The 18,707-nt window shown below is 44.0% G+C and overlaps 1 protein-coding gene across 3 annotated transcripts in view; it reads left to right on the top strand.

The window, feature by feature from the left end:
* EFCAB6 (EF-hand calcium binding domain 6) overlaps window positions 1-18,707 on the top strand; it is a 324,746-nt gene that overhangs the window by 274,140 nt on the left and 31,899 nt on the right. For all 3 annotated transcript variants that reach the window (XM_017850034.1, XM_017850033.1, XM_017850035.1), the window contains one exon: window positions 6,002-6,229. In XM_017850034.1, the coding sequence (XP_017705523.1) occupies window positions 6,002-6,229 (228 nt within the window). The remainder of the gene's footprint in view (window positions 1-6,001; window positions 6,230-18,707) is intronic.

Here is an 18,707-nt window from a genome sequence, read left to right as displayed (position 1 = left end):
CCCCCACCTGAGCTGCTTCCCTCCCGCCCCCTGACCCGGAACTTGTGGCTGTTGGGGCAGCCTCTTGGGTGATTCCCATGTCATGGCAGGATTTTAGAACCAGAGGTTTAGATTCTGAAGTTGTGACTTGCTTTTTACTAGCGAGATACGTAGATACATTTGAAACTGAGAAGCACCCCATCAGAGTGCGGTGTTAGTAGCCTCTTTGATGACTGTATACTTCGTGTATTGGGACATGATTTCTTTTATGTATTTTGTCAATATTGTGGTGTAGTCACAAAGAAAGGGGCCAAGAATTTTCCTTCTGGTAGTGGTGGGCTGTGTTTGCCACATCTAGAAGGGCAATTGTTTGCTCAAACAAGGTCCCGTGAATACCCTTGAATACATGAAATAAAACCCCTTCAAAACATGTAAATGGTCCTCTGATGAGGTCAGACCTAGAGTGCATGCGATTGCACTCCATTTTGTTTGTTCGTTTGCTTGTTGAACTTTAAAAGTCACCAGAAGCAGCCAGGAGCTTATCTTTGCCAGATAAGCTGGGGAGTGTGAGGTGTTCGGGCCCAGCACGGACGGGGCCCAGCCGAGCCCCCGCCTTCCCTGTAGCTCTGCTCTTCCTGTTGCAGCTGTGATTTCTGTCCTGAGGGGGCCTTTGATGTAAAGCGCAGTTAATATTGGAACGTGTCATTTGCATCTGAAGATAGTGGTGTCTTTTTTGATTAAGAGAAACATTTCTTCTAGTTATAGAAAAAGCATTATTTTTCCCCCATTCAGATATAATGATCACGTGAGAAGTGCCAGGGACACAGAAGCGCCAGACCAAGAGCCATCTGTTCCTCCCTGGCGTCTCCAGTCACTCGAGCGAGGCTGGCGGCGGCTGAGCAGCTTTGCTAAAAAGCGAAATGGGAACCAGAATACGGCGGGTAACAGATTCTCAGCCAAAATGCCCTTGATGGAAAACCCAGGCGCTCTCCCGCCAGCAATTGGGGTTGTGGGGGCAGGGCGGTACGGTTCTCTGGGCGGTGGCATCCATGGGGCCTATGGACCCCAGTCGGTGGTTTCTCCCTTGTGCTCTGAGGCGATGACTGAGGCGGGGCAGGGTTTTCAGTGATCATTTTTCCTTTGTGCCTTTTTGTAGTTTCTAAGTTTTCTTTCTTTCTTTCTTTCTTTCTTTCTTTCTTTCTTTCTTTCTTTCTTTCTTTCTTTCTTTCTTTCCTTTTCTTTTCTTTTCTTTTCTTTTCTTTTCTTTTCTTTTCTTTCCTTCTTTCTTTCTTTTCTTTCTTGACAGAGTCTCACTCTGTTGCCCAAGCTGGAGTGCAGTAGCATGATCTCGGCTCACTGCAGCCTCTGCCTCCCGGGTTCAAGCAATTCTTCTGCCTCAGCCCCCTGAGTAGCTGGGACTACAGGCTCCCACCACCACACCCAGCTAATTTTTGTATTTTTGGTAGAGACCGGGTTTCACTATATTGGCCATTGGCATTTGGGTTGGTTTCAAGTCTTTGCTATTGTAAAGAGTGCTGCAATAAACATACATGTATATGTGTCTTTATAGTAGAATGAGTTATATATAATCCTTAGGGTATATACCCAGTAATGGGATTGCTGGGTCAAATGATATTTCTGGTTCCAGATCCTTGAGGAATCACCACAGTATCTTCCACAATGGTTGAACTAATTTATACTCCCACCATCAGTGTAAAAGCGTTCCTGTTTCTCCACAGCTTCGCCAGCATCTGTTGTTTCCTGACTTTTTAATAATCATCATTCTAACTGGCCTGAGATGGTATCTTATTGTGGTTTTGATTTGCATTTCTCTAATGATCAGTGATGATGAGCTTTTTTTCATATGTTTGCTGGCCACATAAATGTCGTCTTTTGAGAAGTGTCTGTTCATATCCTTTGCCCACTTTTGCATGGGATTTTTTTCTCTCGTAAATTAAGTTCCTTATAGATTCTGGATATTAGCCCTGTGTCGGATGGGTAGATTGCAAAAATTTCCTCCCATTCTGTAGGTTGCCTGTTCACTCTGATGATAGTTTCTTTTGCTGTGCAGAAGCTCTTTACTTTGATTAGATCCCATTTGTCAATTTTGGCTTTTGTTGCAATTGCTTTTGGTGTTTTAGTCATGAAGCCCTTGCCCATGTATATGGCATTTCTTTACACAGGCATACCTCAGAGACTTTGCAGGTTTGGTTCCAGACAAATACCACAATAAAATGAGTCCATGAGTTTTTTGATTTACTGGTGCATATAAAAGTTATGTTTACACTATACTGTAGTCTAGTGTGCAATAGCATTAAGTGCACAATAGCATTATGTCTAAAAAATTACATAGCTTAATAAAATACTTTATTACTAAAATATGCTGGTGATCTTCTGAACCTTCAGCAAGTAATCTTGTAATCTTTTTGCTGGGGGAGGGTCCTACCTTAATGTCAATGGCTGCTGAAGGCTGGGGTGGCAATGGCAATTCCTTAAAATAAGACAATGAAGTTTGCCACATCGACTGACTGACACTTTCATGAACGTTTCTCTGTGACATGGAGACATGATATGAGCACATACTGTTGGAAAAATGACGCTGATGGACTTGCTTGACACAGGGTTGCGACAATCCTTTAATTTATAAAAAACACAGTATCTGCCAAGCACAATAAAGCAAAGTGCAAAAAAAATGAGATGTGCCTGTGTCAGTCTTGTACCTTTCCTATGGTATTTATCCAGAGGTATTCAGTTGCTTCGTCATTAATGCAAATGTGAATTTTTGTCACATCTCAATCCTGAACTACTTATAGTGACCATAAAAGAATGGCACTGCTTTTTTGTATTTTTAGCTTGAATCCAGCCACTTTCCTAAATGCCATTGAGATTTTATACCTGTATAGTCATATCCACAAATAATGATCCCAGTTTTCAACATTTACATGTTGATTTTATTTTCTTGTCTTATTTCAAAAGCTGGAACCTCTAAAAATGTGAATAGAAGAAGTGAAAGCATGCTTATTTTGTTCCTGATTTTAGTGCTTTAGTAGTTCATCCATTTAATATAATCTTTACAGATAATTTTTGATTAATATTCATGTTTACAATGTTTTATTTCTATATAGTTTATCCATCCCATTCTATTTCTATTTTATACTGTTTTATCAGGAATAGCTGCTGAATTTTGTCAAATTCCTCTGCTATCTGTTGACATGTGGCCTTCACTAAAGTAAGGGATTGAAAGATTTGCCAATTCTTGCATTCTTATCCATGGAATAAACCATAGTTGATCTTGGTGTGTCATTTTTAAATATGGTGCTAAATATTTCTAATATTTTATTTTAGAATTTTTGCACTAATGGCCATAACTAGATTGACTTTTATTTTTTCTTTTGACATGTTTTCTTTATCATATTTTGGTATTTGTATAATATACAATAATTGGAATATGACTCTTTCTGTATTCTGGAATATTTTCACTAATGTAAAAATTATCTATCCTTTGAGGGTTCCATACAGCTTGCCTTCAAAATCGTCTAGGTTTGACACCTTTTTAGTGATAGATGGTAGATCTTTTAACAGCCTTTTTCATTTCTTTTGTGGTTGCCTGTCTATTCAGGCTTTTCTAATACTTTAAATGCTTTCTTTTCTAACTCAATTTCAATTGAATCTTTATTTGTTAATTCAATTAAATTGAATTTTGCTAGAAAACTGTTCAATTTCCTCTGAAGTTTAGAGCATATTAACCTAAGGTTGCACATAATACTTAGAATTCTTCCATATGTGTTGTTAGACTCATTTCTATATGTGTTCTCTTCCATATGTGTTGTTAGTATTTCCAGTTAGTTTCATGCTTTAATACTTTCAGAGAACATTCATATACATCGTCGCAGGTAAGCCCTTGTTCCTCCTGGATAGATGAGGAAACTGAGGCAAAAAGTGGGTAAGCAACTTATTGGAGGAGTACACAGGCGGGTAGAAGCAGAGTCTAGACTCAGACCCAGGACTCCCATCTTCCCATGCTGGGCTCCATCCACCTGTGTTCTTTCCAGTAATGTTTACATGAGGCCCCGTCCTCCTCAGGCCCTGAAGGTCTGAAACCGTAAGGATGGACTGAGAGGTGTAGCTGTATGTCCAGGAGAGGCTCCTCTACTCTGTTGATGCCAACATCCCTTAGAGAAATGCTGGTGTATTTGGATCTGGGAAGTGCCTTTGCAACTGTTTGAATCCTAAAGATCCTCAAAACGCATCAGCAATATCACTTTTATTTTCTAAAATAAAAAAAGACATTCATTTGCTTTGCAAATGGCTCCAAATGAAGATGTATAAAAGCTCCGTTGGCCTTTGCATGGTGGAGGATGTGGTGGGCTTTGGTTTGAGTGTACGTGTGTAGCTTCAGATTTCTGAGGACATTCCCAGCAGCATCCTGTGTTTGGTACAATTTCATAAAGTAAGAAAGACTTTATACATTATGCAGACTTCTGTGTCATAAAGCACAGTAACATCTAATATATACATTGCTGTGGAGTTGCTTAAAATAAAACATGACCGAGTTTTAGTAGGAGTTGGGGGGCTATCAGTGATACTCTGGTGAAACCCTTTGCATGGCACTGAGGTACATGGTAGGAGCTGGTATCAACACTAACAGCCATGGTGGGTTTTGATGTGGGGAAACCCAGTATATCTCAGAATACACCCAGGTACAGGAACAGCTTTCTTGTGTGGTCACCTTGTGAATCTTACCTGTTCTGGACTCCCATGCCTATCTTCTAGCCCCTCCCCTTCCAGGTCAGCATACTCCACGAGCTGCCCTGTTGATGCAGCAGCCACAGGCCTGGCTTTGGGAGCCTTTCTCTAATTGCAGCAAGTAGATGCACGTCAGAGCTGCTTCCCAGGCCCCGCCCATTTCCCCCCACCCCGACCCCTGCCTCTTTGTAGGAGGCTCAAGACTCTGCTGCCCCACTCACTTCATCCCCTGGGCCCCAGTTTCCCAAGCCTGACTTCAACATGGGGCCAGGTCTCCCCAGTGCCTCCTCCTGACTGGCCCCAGGATAAGGCCCCTTGCAATTGTCATCATCCACTGCTGCTCACTGAGTAACTTCCCTTGCTGGCTCTTCCCTCTGTCATGTGTGTCTGCCACAGTGAGCATCCACAGATGATGAAGGTGGGATGCCGCCCTCCGCGGGCCCCTCCTAGCTCATCTGGCCACAAGCCCTCTTGCCAGCACATCAGTAAAAGAATCCTTCTGATGTCCCTCTTTCTCCACGGCTAATTCCTCCTCCTCCCAGGAAATCTCCCAGCCTGGCTAGGTACACATCCCTCCTCTGGACTCCTTAGCACCATGGACAGTGTCATGAGAACCTGAACCACGCCCCAACCCCCAGACTTCCAGTGCCCAAGGAGTGGGGAAGAGCGCTAACCCAGGCCTGGGACCTGCCCACTGTGGGGAGGTCGTCCTTAGCAGATGCCACTGCACTTAATTCCCCTGTGGGTCTCACAAAGTTTCAGACTTCAAGGAACATTTAGCTACAGCCTAATGGCACAACAGTCATCAAAACCCCCCTTTCAAATTTTGACCACTGTGAGTAATCAACTAAACTGTCACTCTGAAATGAAAGCATGTGGGTGCTAATCCCTATTCTTTCCCTGGCCTCTCAGGGAAGGCTTACACTGTGTTTGTTAATCGAACCCAAAGACAGACTGAAGGCATGAATAGATGAGAGTAAACAGTGTACCCTCCCCAGGGCTGGGCTCCGTGCTGGCCGCCCAACCTTCCAGGGCCACTGCTCTGCCCCATGGGGAACTCACTGGATCCTTCATGGCAGGAAACCCAGGCTTCTGCTCAGCAGGGCCTGACTTAGGGCTGGAGGCTGCCTGAACCCACCTCCAGGCTGCAGCTGTCTTCTGGCCTCTCCTCCCCACCACGCTGGGTCTACCTGGGACTTGCCCTGGGTGAGGAGCCCAGAGCAAGAGGTGGTTGATTATTTCTCACATGGGTCAATTTCCATTCTATTTTGTCCAGACAGCTGATGAGTGGGCTGAGAAAATGCCACAAGGCCCACCGCCTACCTCTCCCAAGGCCGTGGCCAGCAGAGACATCCTGGCTCGCCTCCAGAAAGCAGTGACTTCCCATTACCATGCCATCACCCAGGAGTTTGAGAATTTTGACACCATGAAAACGAACACCATCTCCAGAGAGGAGTTTAGGGCTGTTTGTAATCGCAACGTCCAAATCCTGACAGACGAACAGGTAAGAAACGCAAGCTAGTCCTCACCCTGCACACCGTCGGCTGAGCGTCAGCCCGGTCTCTGGCCAGAATGTACAGAGTTTAAGACTGTTCTCTGTTTTTTAAATGCTTGCAGTTTTATTATTTTGTTTTTCAATCTTCCTGAAGATTCACAGGAGCCTTCTGTTTATGTAACAACTATGAATTACACCATTTTCATCAGGGTACAAATAATGTCACTGTTACTTTTAAAATCAAACTAAACTCTGCTTCAGCTGGCACACTCTTTCTCCCTTCCCTGGAGCATCCCAGAGGTAATGTGGTCTGGGTCTGTCATGGGCAGCAACTATCTGGGGCCGGTGTTGCACAGGCAGTAAAAAGAATGTACCAAGACAGTTGTAGGTAAAAAAGGCAGATGTATTGGAAAAAGTATGAAAATACGTTGCAAGGGTACAAGGGGCAAGTCAGCAAGAGAAAAGCTGACTGCAAAAAGACAAAGGTTTGCTGGGGATTTTATAGGATGGTGCTTGTGCTTGGTGCTGAAGAAGGCTTTGTAAAGGACTGAAAACACCAGGGTTGCAGTGAGCTACCTTGCATTTTTCTATAAGCCAAGGGTCTGGTGATAGCTGGGCACAGGAAGATTGTTGAGTTATCTGCGCAGGAGGGCTACATGTTCTGGACTATGAAGAAAGGCAGACTTAGAGCTTACCTGCTTTTTCATTTAGCTTTCTCCTGCTCCCACCAGTCTGATTCGTTTTCCCTAATTAAGACTCCACATAGTCCAAAGAGGGTGGGCAATCTGTCCCCACGCCTGGAGGGTCACAGACCCTGGCGGGATGCTGGTGCTCCTCCCGTCACCCCAACCTGCCTTCTCCTTGCTACGACCTGGTGCTGCCACTGGCAGTGTGGGATGATGCTCCGGGCTGCTGCTCTAAGCGTGCTGGGTACATGCCACCCCCGGCAGGCCTCTCCACTGTGCACAGGCTGGACACAGGCCCTGCCTCTCTAAGATCCTCCTCCCTATCACAGAATCCCCAGCAGGAGGTTCTTCCCAGCTTCCTCCCCTAAGGACTGGACTGAGCTCTTCTTTGGCTCAAAGGCTCTGACAACCTGCTCCCCTGGGCCTCTTTGGTTCTTCATGGCCTTCCAAGGCCAAGAGCACCTCCCAGTGGGATGGCATCCTCAGAGTCTGCCTTGCCATGGCAGCTGTGGGAGGGAAGAGAGCACCTGCCCAGCCTGCCCCCCATCCATAGTCACACTGAACACCGGCACCAGGGGATCAGTGCCCCAGGTTGCTTTGTTCCTCATTGTGCCCTAAATGCCAAAGCAGTACAGGGCACTGAGTGGGTGCTTAGTACGTGCTGGTGAATGGACAGCGTCCATACTCCCCGGCCCTTCACCATTCTCGGAAGCCGTTCTCGGCTAATCAGTCAAGTAACACAGAGCACCACTGATCCAGTTACAGAAGTAGATTTCCCTTCACTCAGAAAATGCACAGCTACAGGCCCTCTCTAGTTCTCAAATGCATCAATGTCCCATTCCCAGAGAATAATTCAGATTAAAACATAACATCCCCAAACATTTACAAAGCAGCTCTGCCTCCCTCCTTCCTCCTGGTTCTGCTCAGTCTCAGCCCAGGGAGTTCCCTGCAGACACTGCATGGAAATGTCACTCTTTTGCCTCTAAAACTGGACCATTCCAACATCTTGTCTCATTTTATCAGAGTTGCAGGGTAAGGTCTTGGAAGTATTCACAGGGAAGCGTGATCATCACAGTCACCCCCGGCCCTACTCACGGCTCTGAACTCACTGCCCCAAGAATGCATTCCATAAAGACATTAAGAATGTGACTATCAGGTTGAACATTCCTAAAATATCACCTTTCTCAGGCATTTTGGTGTGATCATTTTTGCTAAGCAAAATTCAAGGCTGTTTCCAAATGATCCTGCCCCACCGCACATCAAAGCTGAGCAAGATCTGTATTTGCAAATACTTCTCTCAGCATAAATGAAATAAGCCTTGGAAATTAATACAGTTGCATTGATTATTCTATGGGGCCAAGTAATCAAGGTTTTACTAATAAAGGTTTTTTTATTTGATCCAAATGAGTAAAATTTTACTCTAATTATAGATTGAAATGAATGACACGCTGACATATCTGGCATTCATCACACAGAATTCAATTTTAATTGTCCACTAAGAAAACTTCACCATCCTCAGCACATCAAGCCCCTTCCCCAACCAAATTAAGCACTTATTTTTAAACTCGGCTTTCTAAAAATAAGCTGACATGTCTCTTACATGCAGCCAACAAACATATGAAAAAAAGCTCAACATCACTGAGCATTAGAGAAATGCAAATTAAAACCACAATGAGATACCATCTCACACCACTCAGAATGGCTATTATTTAAAAGTCAAAAAACAACAGATGCTGGTAAGGTTACAGAGAAAAAGGAATGCTTCTACACTGTTGGTAGAAGTTGGGAGTGTCAGTTCGTTTAGCCATTGTGGATACTGTGATTTCTCAAAAACCTAGAGACAGTAATACCATATGACCAAGCAATCCCATTACTGGGTATATACCCCAAGGAATATAAATCATTCCATTATAAAGATACACACACGTACGTACATTGCAGCACTTTTCACAATAGCAAAGACAAAGAAAAAACTAAATGCCCATCAGTGATAGGCTGGATAAATAAAATGTGGTACATCTATACCATGGAATACTATGCAGCCATAAAAAGGAATAAGAGGCCCGGCACAGTGGTTCACGCCTGTAATCCCAGCATTTTGGGAGGCTGAGGTGGGTAGATCATGAGGTCAGGAGTTCGAAACCAGCCTGGCCAATATGGTGAAACCCCCGTCTCTACTAAAAATACAAAAAAATTAACTGGGCATGGTGGCACGCATCTGTAGTCCCAGCTGCTCAGGAGGCTAAGGCAGGAGAATCGCATGAACCTGGGAGGCAGAGGTTGCAGTGAGCCAAGATCACACCACTGCACTCCAGCCTGGGCAAAAGAGCAAGACTCTGTCTCAAAAAAAAAAACAAAAAAAAAAAGGAAAAGATCATGTCCTTTGCAGGGACACGGATGGAGTTAGAAGCCATTATCCTCAGCAAACTAACACAGGAACAGAAAACCAAACACTGCATGTTCTCACTTGTAAGTGGGAGCTTAATGATGAGAACACATGAACACATGGGGGAATAGCACACGCTGGAGCCTGTTGAGGTCCGAGAGGAGGGAGACCATCAGGAAGAATAGCTCATGGGTGCTGGGCTTCATACCTAGGTGATGGGATGATCTGTGCAGCAAACCACCATGCCACACCTTTACCTATGTAACAAACCTGCACATGTACCCTTGAAACTAAAATAAAAGTTGAAGGAAAAAAATTTTTTTAAATAAAAATAAGCTGATATGTCTCCAATACAGTCCTCATCAAGAACCCCAAACTCTGGCACCAATATTAGGTTGGTGCAAAAGTAATTGCAGTCTTTGCCATTGAAAGTAAATACCGCAATTACTTTTGCACCAATCTAATACGTTGAGGGATGATTAGCAGAGATGGTGCTATACTTGGGGCAAATGCGCCTGGATGGGCTGATCAACAGCAAAAGCCCAGAGGTCCATGGGTTTCCTCCTTGCATGAGTTACTTTGCTGGGGACCTTCTTGGTCGAAGGCAAGGTTCCTGGTCAAGTGTGACATGGGGGTCATTTGTACTCTTAACATGTCTAGACCCATTATTTGAAAGAGCTCACAGAAGACGCTGGGGACAGTTCAACCATATTAAATTACAGTTAGCTCCATATTTCATGACTTGGTTTATCTACATTATAAAAACTTATCTCCTACTTTAAAAAAATCCAACAGTCACAAACGTGAGGGGCCAGCTCTCTTGACTTATTGAGCTCTGTAAGTGAAGGAAGTGACACATCTTTTGAAAACCTTTGGTGCAATTAACCTTTCGGGAAAGGAGAGCAACTTGCAGAGCTGATGAGTTGGAAACGGACGGGTCTTTGTGGCTCTGCAGAAAGCGTGTGATAAAAGGCGGTGGGAACTGGGTCTGCTTGGGTGTTACTTAAGACAATAGACCCACAGCAAGAGCCTCTTTTTGCAAAGCAATTTAGATCAGCCCACAGTGATTGCTTGAGGACTTTTAATATACAGATGTATTAGGGAAAGGAACTGTTAAACATTTCTGAATTTTTTTTTTTTTTTGAGACAGAGTCTCACTCTGTCCTGCAGGTTGGAATGCATTAGTGCAAACTCGACTCACTACAACCTCTGCCTCTTGGGTTCAAGCAATTCTCCTATCTCAGCCTCTCGAGTAACTGGGACTACAGGTGCCCGCCACCATGCCCAACTAATTTTTGTAGTTTTTGTAGAGACAGGGTTTCACCATATTGGTTAGGCTGGTCTTGAACTCCTGACCTCAGGTGATCCACCCACCTCGGCCTCCCAAAGTGTGGGGATGACAGGCCTGAGCCCCCGTGCCCGGCCTTCTGAACATTTTACACGTGGTATTTCTAAAACAGACACCCCTAGGGAGCGAGAATGATGCTCACAGAAAACAAAACCCTTCCGGCAGGTGGACTTAGGTTTCAATCCTGCTTCTGCTCTCATCCTGCTGTGTGACCCTGGACGAGGTGCTCAGCCTCTCTGAGCTTGTGTCCCCTCTGTGAAGTGGGGGTGCACAGTACCCCGCAGGCTCCTCCAGGTACCCTCCGCTCCACCCAGGCTGAACTTCAGCCTTCCCTACCTCAGCTTGCTGCTGCCTCTGCCGGCCCCTGCTGTGTCTTTCAACGTCTACTCCTCCTTCCTGACTCCATGCAGAGCAAAGCCTTTCCTGACCACACCCCCATGTTACCACTCTCACCCCCTCACTCCTTGACCCCCTGACCTTGAGTCTCCATCGTCCAGCCAAGCCCCCTGGGACACTCGTGCACGTTCTTAGGCACATGACCGTCTGTCTTGATGAGGCACACAGTGCACAAAGGCAGCATGCATCCAGGTTTAGAAGGCCCATGGCACACAGGGTGATGATGCTGGGCCCTGGGGCACCATGGTGGGTTTGCTTCCTGCCTTCTTTGAGTTCGCAGCCAGGGAGGAGGAGACACACCAAATGGCAGGTGTGCGTTCCTGAGGTCCTGACATGCTGCTCCCTGCTCTGAAGGGGCATGTAGTAGACTGAGAGGGCGTAGCAGGGGCCTGGCCTGGACTGAAGGGTCGGTTGGGTTTCCCTGAGGACAGGGGTTGGGTTTGTGGGAGTTGCCTCTAAGAGGAGACAGGAGAGAGGCACAGGCAGAGGGAACACGGGAAGCAGGAGGTGTGCGGGTGCTGGTTCGAGCTGCTGCCAGCTGCAGATGGACAGACCTTTTCTTTGTGGAGCCTCCATTCTTGCAGGGATATTCAAACAGGGAATGAAATAGTGAAATGCCTGGTGTGTTTAGGGTGATAAATGCCACAGGGGAAATAAACCAGGAAAGGAGGAGGGGATAGCGAGCTGAGGAGGGGTGCACTTGTGAGTATGTTCATCAGGGAAGATGCCCTGAGAAGGTGACACGCAGGGATAGAGACCTGGTGGCCAGGTAGGGGGAATCTGGGAGCAGAGGTTCCTGGGCAGAAGGATTGTGCATGGCCAGGTGACGTGGAAGGAGTCTGAGGAGTAAGAAGCCAGCACTGTGGAGGGGGCAGGCGGTGTGGGCTGGGGTCAGAGCAGGGAGCTGGACTAGGTAGGCTGTGAGCCCGAGGGGGTTGCTGTCTTGTATTCACAATGACAAGAGGGGCCTGGAACCCTGAGCATAAGGGCTGTCTGTCAGGGCAATTGACTTCAGCTCTAAACAGCATCACTCTGGCTGCTATGTGGACTGTGGCCTGGAGGTCAGACGAGGGCAGAGTCGGGGGGGAGAACAGACCCAAGGGGGTGACTGGACTGTGATCCCGGGCAAGGGAGGTGATCAGGGGAGATGGAATCATGAATGTCTCAGAGTTGGAGCCCACAGAATGTGCTTGTGGTGTGGGGTGTGGAAGAGAAAGGGGGAGCAAAGATGAGAAACTGGCCAGAGAGAGGAGGCAGGGTGCTATGGGAGAAGCGAGGATGGAATTGGCGTCAGGCCTGATGGATTGAGAATGCCACAGCTGGATGTGCAAGGGACGATGTGGAGCGGGAGGTGGGTGGCCAGGGCTGGAGCCCAGAGGAAAGGCCCCTGGAGGTCCCATGCATGGAGAGTGGCCTGAACTGGCAGGGGCGCAGCTGGGAGAGGGCTGAGTTCTGGGTCTTCCTGGTGTTGGGAAGTCAAGGAGATGAGGAGAAACCAGAAAAAAGCAACTGGCCAGCCACTGATCACATGGGAGGAGAACCTGGAGCCATCTGAGGCCTAGATTCTTTGTCACTGTGTATGTGCATCTTTTGATGAAAGAAGAAGAAAACCACATTGGTTGAATTCATGTAACTAAATGTATCCACCTTTTTATTGCCAGTTTCCACTTTGTGCTCTGGTTAAGAGATCCTTACCTATCCCACGGTAACAAAAACATTAACCTGACCGAGCACGGTGGCTCACACCTGTAATCCCAGCACTTTGGAAGGCTGGGGCGGTCAGATCACCTGAGGTCAGGAGTTCAAGACCAGTCTTGTCAACGTGGCGAAACCCTATCGTAGACTAAAAATCCAAAAATTAGCCAGGCATGGTGGCAGGTTGCCTGTAATCCTAGCTACTCTGGAGGCTGAGGCAGGAGAATCGCTTGAACCAGGGAGGCAGAGGCTGCAGTGAGCTGAGATTGCACCACTGCACTCCAGCCTGATTGGCAGAGCGAGACTCCATCTCAAAGAAAAAAAAATTAACCTATATCCTCTACTACGGGTTTTTAAGTTTTCACTTTATGTTTTAATACACCTGAGATAAATTTTTTTCATTTATAAAAAGCACAGATGCACAATTGTTTTTGTATGAAAGAACAGTTTTCCCAACACCATGTTTTGAATTCTGTGAGTTCCTCACTGACCTGCAACACCCAGGCTGTCGGGTACGCGCTGTTCCCACACAGACGTGGGGCTGTTTCTGGCCTCCATTGTGTTCCATCAGTCTTTCCTTTTTCCCCATCCTTGAATTGATACCTCCGTATCTAAATTACTTTAGCTTTAAGTGTCTTGATGTTGGTCAGGGCAAGCCCTCCCACCTGGTTCCTCTTCCTCAGGGGTGTCTGCCTTCATCTTAGCCCTGGCTTATCAAGGAGAGGTTAGCATCGTCTGGTGAATTTCTACAAAGAACTCTGCTGAAATTTGTATTGGAATTGCATTAAATCATTATATCTCTATGGGGAGGAATAACAGCTTCTCAATACTGAGCCTCCCAACGTGCCAACATATTCTCTCTGTCTCTCAAAGTCAATTTTCTTTACTGTCTTTAATTTAGTTCTATAATTTTCTGCCTAGAGGTCTTTTGCATCCTTAAGTTCTTTATATTTTTATTATGATAAAATGTTTCCAGAGGTATTTTCCTAAGTTAGACTTTCTGTTTGTTGCTAGTGTAGCTACCTTGCTAAATTCTCTTATTAATTCTAATAATGTGTCAGATTCTTTTGAGTGTAAATAATACACTTAAATAATATCTGTGAATTATGGCAGTCAGAGTTTCCTTTCTGATCTCCATACTTCCATTTCTTTTTCTTGCCTTATAGCAATGTCTAGAACCTACAGTTCCATGTTGAAGAGAAACTGTAATAGATAGCTAAAAGATGTTTTGTCCTTGATTTTAACAGAAATGTTTGAAAAATGTCAAGCTTCGATATGTTTTCTCAAGCCACTTTTGTAGATATTGTTTATTAAGTATAGAAGTTCCCTTTTATTCCTATTTGGCTAAGAGCTGTTTACCATGAACAGATGTTGAATTTTATCCAGTGCTTTTCCTGTATCTATTGAGATTACACATGTAGTTTTTTGGGTTCAATTTCTCAATATAGTGAATTACATTAACGGACTTTCTAATGTTAAACTAAACTTGAATTCCTGGTATATGCCAAACTTGCTCATGAGGTACGGAAAGCGATTTTGCAGTACAGGATTCAGTTTGCAAGTTTTTATTGTATAATTTGCATTCATGAATTTTCTTTTACTGTCTGTGTCTGGCTTTGGTGTCAATATTAACTAGCTTTGGAGATGGCATTTTTAGTTAATCCCCATTTTCTGTTTTTCCAGAATAATTTGGGTAAGATTGGCGCTACCCATTTATTGAACATTGAGTAGAAATGCTTATGAAGCCACCAAGGTCCAGCATTTGCTTTATGGGGAGATTTTTTTAACTGCTAAATTTCTTTCAGGATTATAGAGCCATTCAGGCTTTCTTCATTTTGTCAGTTTGGGTGGCTTATCTTTTCTACAGAAATCTGTCCATTTTTCTCCAAGTTTTCAAATTTATTAGCATAAAATCATTAACAGTGTCCTCTTATCTTTTTAATGTCTGCTGAATCTATAGCTATACCTTATTTTTTCTTTCTAATGTTATTTTTCTCCTGGCTTAATCTTGCCAGAATTTGCCTATTTTGTTAGTCTCTTCAAATTACCAACTTTTCGTTTAGTTGATATTAAATTTCTATTAATTTCTACTCTTTATTATTCCTTCGGCTTTAGTATAAGTTAGACAAAGCTTTCTGATTTCAGCTGTTCTTCTTTCCTTAATGAGCATTTAAAAGTATATATTTCCTTCTAATTACCACTTTAGCTACATCCAAGTTTTGATATGTAGTTTTAAATTATAATTCAGTTCTCCATAGTTTTTATTTCCAGCTTGATTCCTTCCTTGATCCATAAAACATTTAAAAGTGCTCTCTTTTGTTTCCAAATGCATGGATTTTTAAAGTTATTAATTTGCCAGTTAACTCCATTTTAATCAGAAAATATAATCTGAATGACATCAGTTCTTGGAAATATTTTGAGATCTGATGGGTAGTCATTTTTATGGATGTTCCCTTTGTGGGTGGATAGTATGCACAGCCTCCAGTGGCTGAAGGAGGGTTCCACATATGCTGAATAAAAGCTCCTTATGTATGCCCTTCAAAAACTCATCATCCTTTTTGTCTCTTTGGCCTGTCCATCACTAAGCGGTGTGTTGAAATCACTCACTGTAGTAATAGATGTATCCATTTCCTATTATTCTGTCCATTTTTATTACCACATATATATGTGCACTCATGGTTAGTTCTTCTTTAAATTAAATGTATATAGATTCAGAACTCATATCCTCCTAGTGAGTTTTTTTTTTTTTTTTTTTTTTTTTTTTGAGATAGAGTCTCGCTCTGTCACCCAGGCTGGAGTGCAGTGGCTTGATCTCGGCTCACTGCAGCCTCCACCTCCTGGGTTCAAGCAATTCTCCTGCCTCAGGCTCCCAAGTAGCTGGGATTACAGGCACACACCACCACGCCCAGATAATTTTTGTATTTTTAGTAGAGGCAAGGCTTCACCATGTTGGCCAGGCTGGTCTCAAACTCCTGACCTCAAGTGATCTGCCTGCCTCAGCCTCCCAAAGTTCTGGGATCACAGGTGTGAGCCACCATGCCTGGCCTTGAATTGACCCTTTAATCATTACATAATAGCCCTCTTTATGCCTGGAAAATAATTTGTGGCCTAAAGTCTATCTTATGTGATATTAGTATAACTACCCCAGTTTTTGTAAATTTAATATTTGCTTGGTGTAACCATTTTCCAACTTTTAAAAAACTATTTGGCCCTTCTATAGCTTATGTTTTATATGCATGTATTACAAATGTCAATGGTCTCGGCTCACTGCAACCTCCACCTCCTGGTTCAAGCGATTCTTCCGCCTCAGCCTCCGAAGTAGCTGGGATTACAGATGAGCACCACCACGCCTGGCTAATTTTTGTATTTTTAGTAGAAACGGGGTTTCACCATGTTGGCCAGGCTTGTCTCAAACTCCTGACCTGAAATGATCCACCTGCTGTGGCCTAATCCCAAAGGACTGGGATTACAGACTTGAACCACCTTGCCTAGCCGGATTTTTTTAAATTACAATCTAATAATCTCATTTATTTATGTGGATGTTTGATCCATTTACATTTGCTGTGATTACTGATATTTCTGAATTTATTTCTGTCATCAAATGTGCTTTCCATTTAGTGCTCATCTCTTTTATATTGTTTTCTTTATTTTATCTTATTTATTTTTTATTTTTATTTATTTTTTTTTGAGATGGAGTCTCGCTCTGTCACCCAGGCTGGAGTGCAGTGGCATGATCATGGCTCACTGAAAACTCCACCTCCCAGGTTCATGCCATTCTCCCACCTCAGCCTCCAGAGTAGCTAGGACTACAGGCGCCCGCTACCATGCCCGGCTAATTTTGTGTTTGTATTTTCAGTAGAGACGAGGTTTCACCGTGTTAGCCAGGCTGGTCTCGGTCTCCTGACCTTGTGATCCACCCACCTCAGCCTCCCAAAGTGCTGGGATTACAGGCGTGAACCACTGCACCTGGCCAGACAGAGATTTTTAAAATTCCTTTTTTCCCACCATTGGTTTGGAAATTATATCTCTATTTCTGTTATTTTAACCAAAAGGTGGTTATTGCCCTTGAAATCTTATCATATGTAACAAAACAACTTCAAAAGTTCATCAGCCTTTTCATGGTTCTCTTTTGCCAATTGGCTTTCAAGGTTTTGTTCACCTGCCTGTAGGGTTAGCAGCTTTCCCGGCCCTGGTGGTTTCCTGTACTTCCTTGTGAGCTCTACAGGGCACATGAGATTGAGTTGCCATAACTCCGATTTTCCCCTAGGTTTCATTTCATTACTGTCTGTTGTTTTAGATCTATCTTGTTTTTTTCTCCACAAATTAATCATCAGACTGTTTTATATAGTGGGCATTGATTTGGTGTCCCCTTCTTCACTCTTCACACCTTAGACCTTTCCTCTGAGATCATTTTCTTTCTCCATGAAGTATTTCCTTTAATTAAGATCTTAAAGTCGCTCAGATTTTATCTGAAAATATCTTTTTTGACCATATTTTTGAAAGGTAACTTTTCTGCATAGAGAATTTTATTTTATTTTATTTATTATCTTTTTTTTTTTTCTTTGAGATGGAATCTCACTCTATGACCCAGGCTGGAGTGCAGTGGCGTGATCTTAGCTCGCCACAACCTCTGCCTCCTGGATTCAACTGATTCTCCTGCCTCAGCCAAATAGCTGGGATTACAGGCACGCACCATCACACCTGGCTAATTTTTTGTTTTTTTAGTAGAGACAGTGTTTCACCATGTTGGCCAAGCTGGTCTCGAACTCCTGACCTCAGGTGATCAGCCCACCTCAGCCTTCCAAAGTACTGGGATTACAGGCGTGAGCCACCACATCTGGCCTGAAAATATCTTTATTTGACCATATTTTCTAAAGGTAACTTTTCTGGGTAGAGAATTTAAATTGACAATGATTTCCTCTCAATTTTTAAAAAATATCATTCCACCATCTTCTGGCTCCCACTGATACTGCTTTTCAGGTCACGCCTTTGTGTTCTGCCAAACATGTCTACGGCATCTGAAACTGTGTGTGTAGGACCCACCAAACCATGTGTTAGCAGGCCCTCCAGGTGATTCTGATGTGCTTAGGTTTGACAAGGACTGTTGTACTCTACCTTCAGGTTCATTCTCTCTCTCCTCACCTGTGTCTCATCTGTTGATTAATCTATACATTGTATGTTTTAAAATTTATCAGTGGGCCGGGCATAGTGGCTCACACCTGTAATCCCAGCACTTTGGGAGGCCAAGGCGGGCGGATCACGAGGTCAGGAGATCGAGATCATCCTGGCTAACACGGTGAAACCCTATCTCTACTTAAAATACAAAAAATTAGCCTGGAGATTTTTCTAGGCCTGGAGATCTTGGCATCATGAACCAGGTTACCTGATGGGCTGTATCTTCAGCACAAGGCTGGATGAGGAAAACCTGCACAGCTCTGAGCTCTGGGCTGGGCACAGACCTGGAGCTCATGGCCTGGAGTCTGTGAAACCATTTTGGTTTCTCCATCATGGAACCCCAAGGTGGAAGAACTGAAGCAACATCGGGCTGGCAGCATCCTTGGCACGTGGAAGAAGCAAACCCTAATCATCTGCGTAGAAAATCATACGCAGTCCAGGCCCCTCGGGATTTCCCCCAGCTTAAATTCAGCCAAATATCAGCTCTTTCATGAAATAAAAATCACTAACCACATGAAGAGGCAAGTCACCATAAACATGAGTTGGCAAAAACAAGCTAAGACAGATTTCGACTTCAAAGATTTGATATTAGCTAGAGAATTTAACAGGATTATATGCAAAATAGTTAAAGAAGTAGACGTGTATTAAAATGAATGAAAAGCAATGTATAAAATAGCTAAAGGAGTAAACACTGGTATTAAAAATCAGCAAGGAGCAAGATAATATCAGAACTGACAAGTCAGACTTTTTTCATTTAAACAGACACATAGACTTCCTTGAAATTAAAAATATAATCATTAA

The sequence above is a fragment of the Rhinopithecus bieti genome, unplaced genomic scaffold (genome assembly GCF_001698545.2).
Source record: "Rhinopithecus bieti isolate Rb0 unplaced genomic scaffold, ASM169854v2 scaffold_33210, whole genome shotgun sequence".
In the NCBI taxonomy this organism is placed as follows: domain Eukaryota; kingdom Metazoa; phylum Chordata; class Mammalia; order Primates; family Cercopithecidae; genus Rhinopithecus; species Rhinopithecus bieti.
This window is presented reverse-complemented; position numbering and strand designations above follow the sequence as displayed.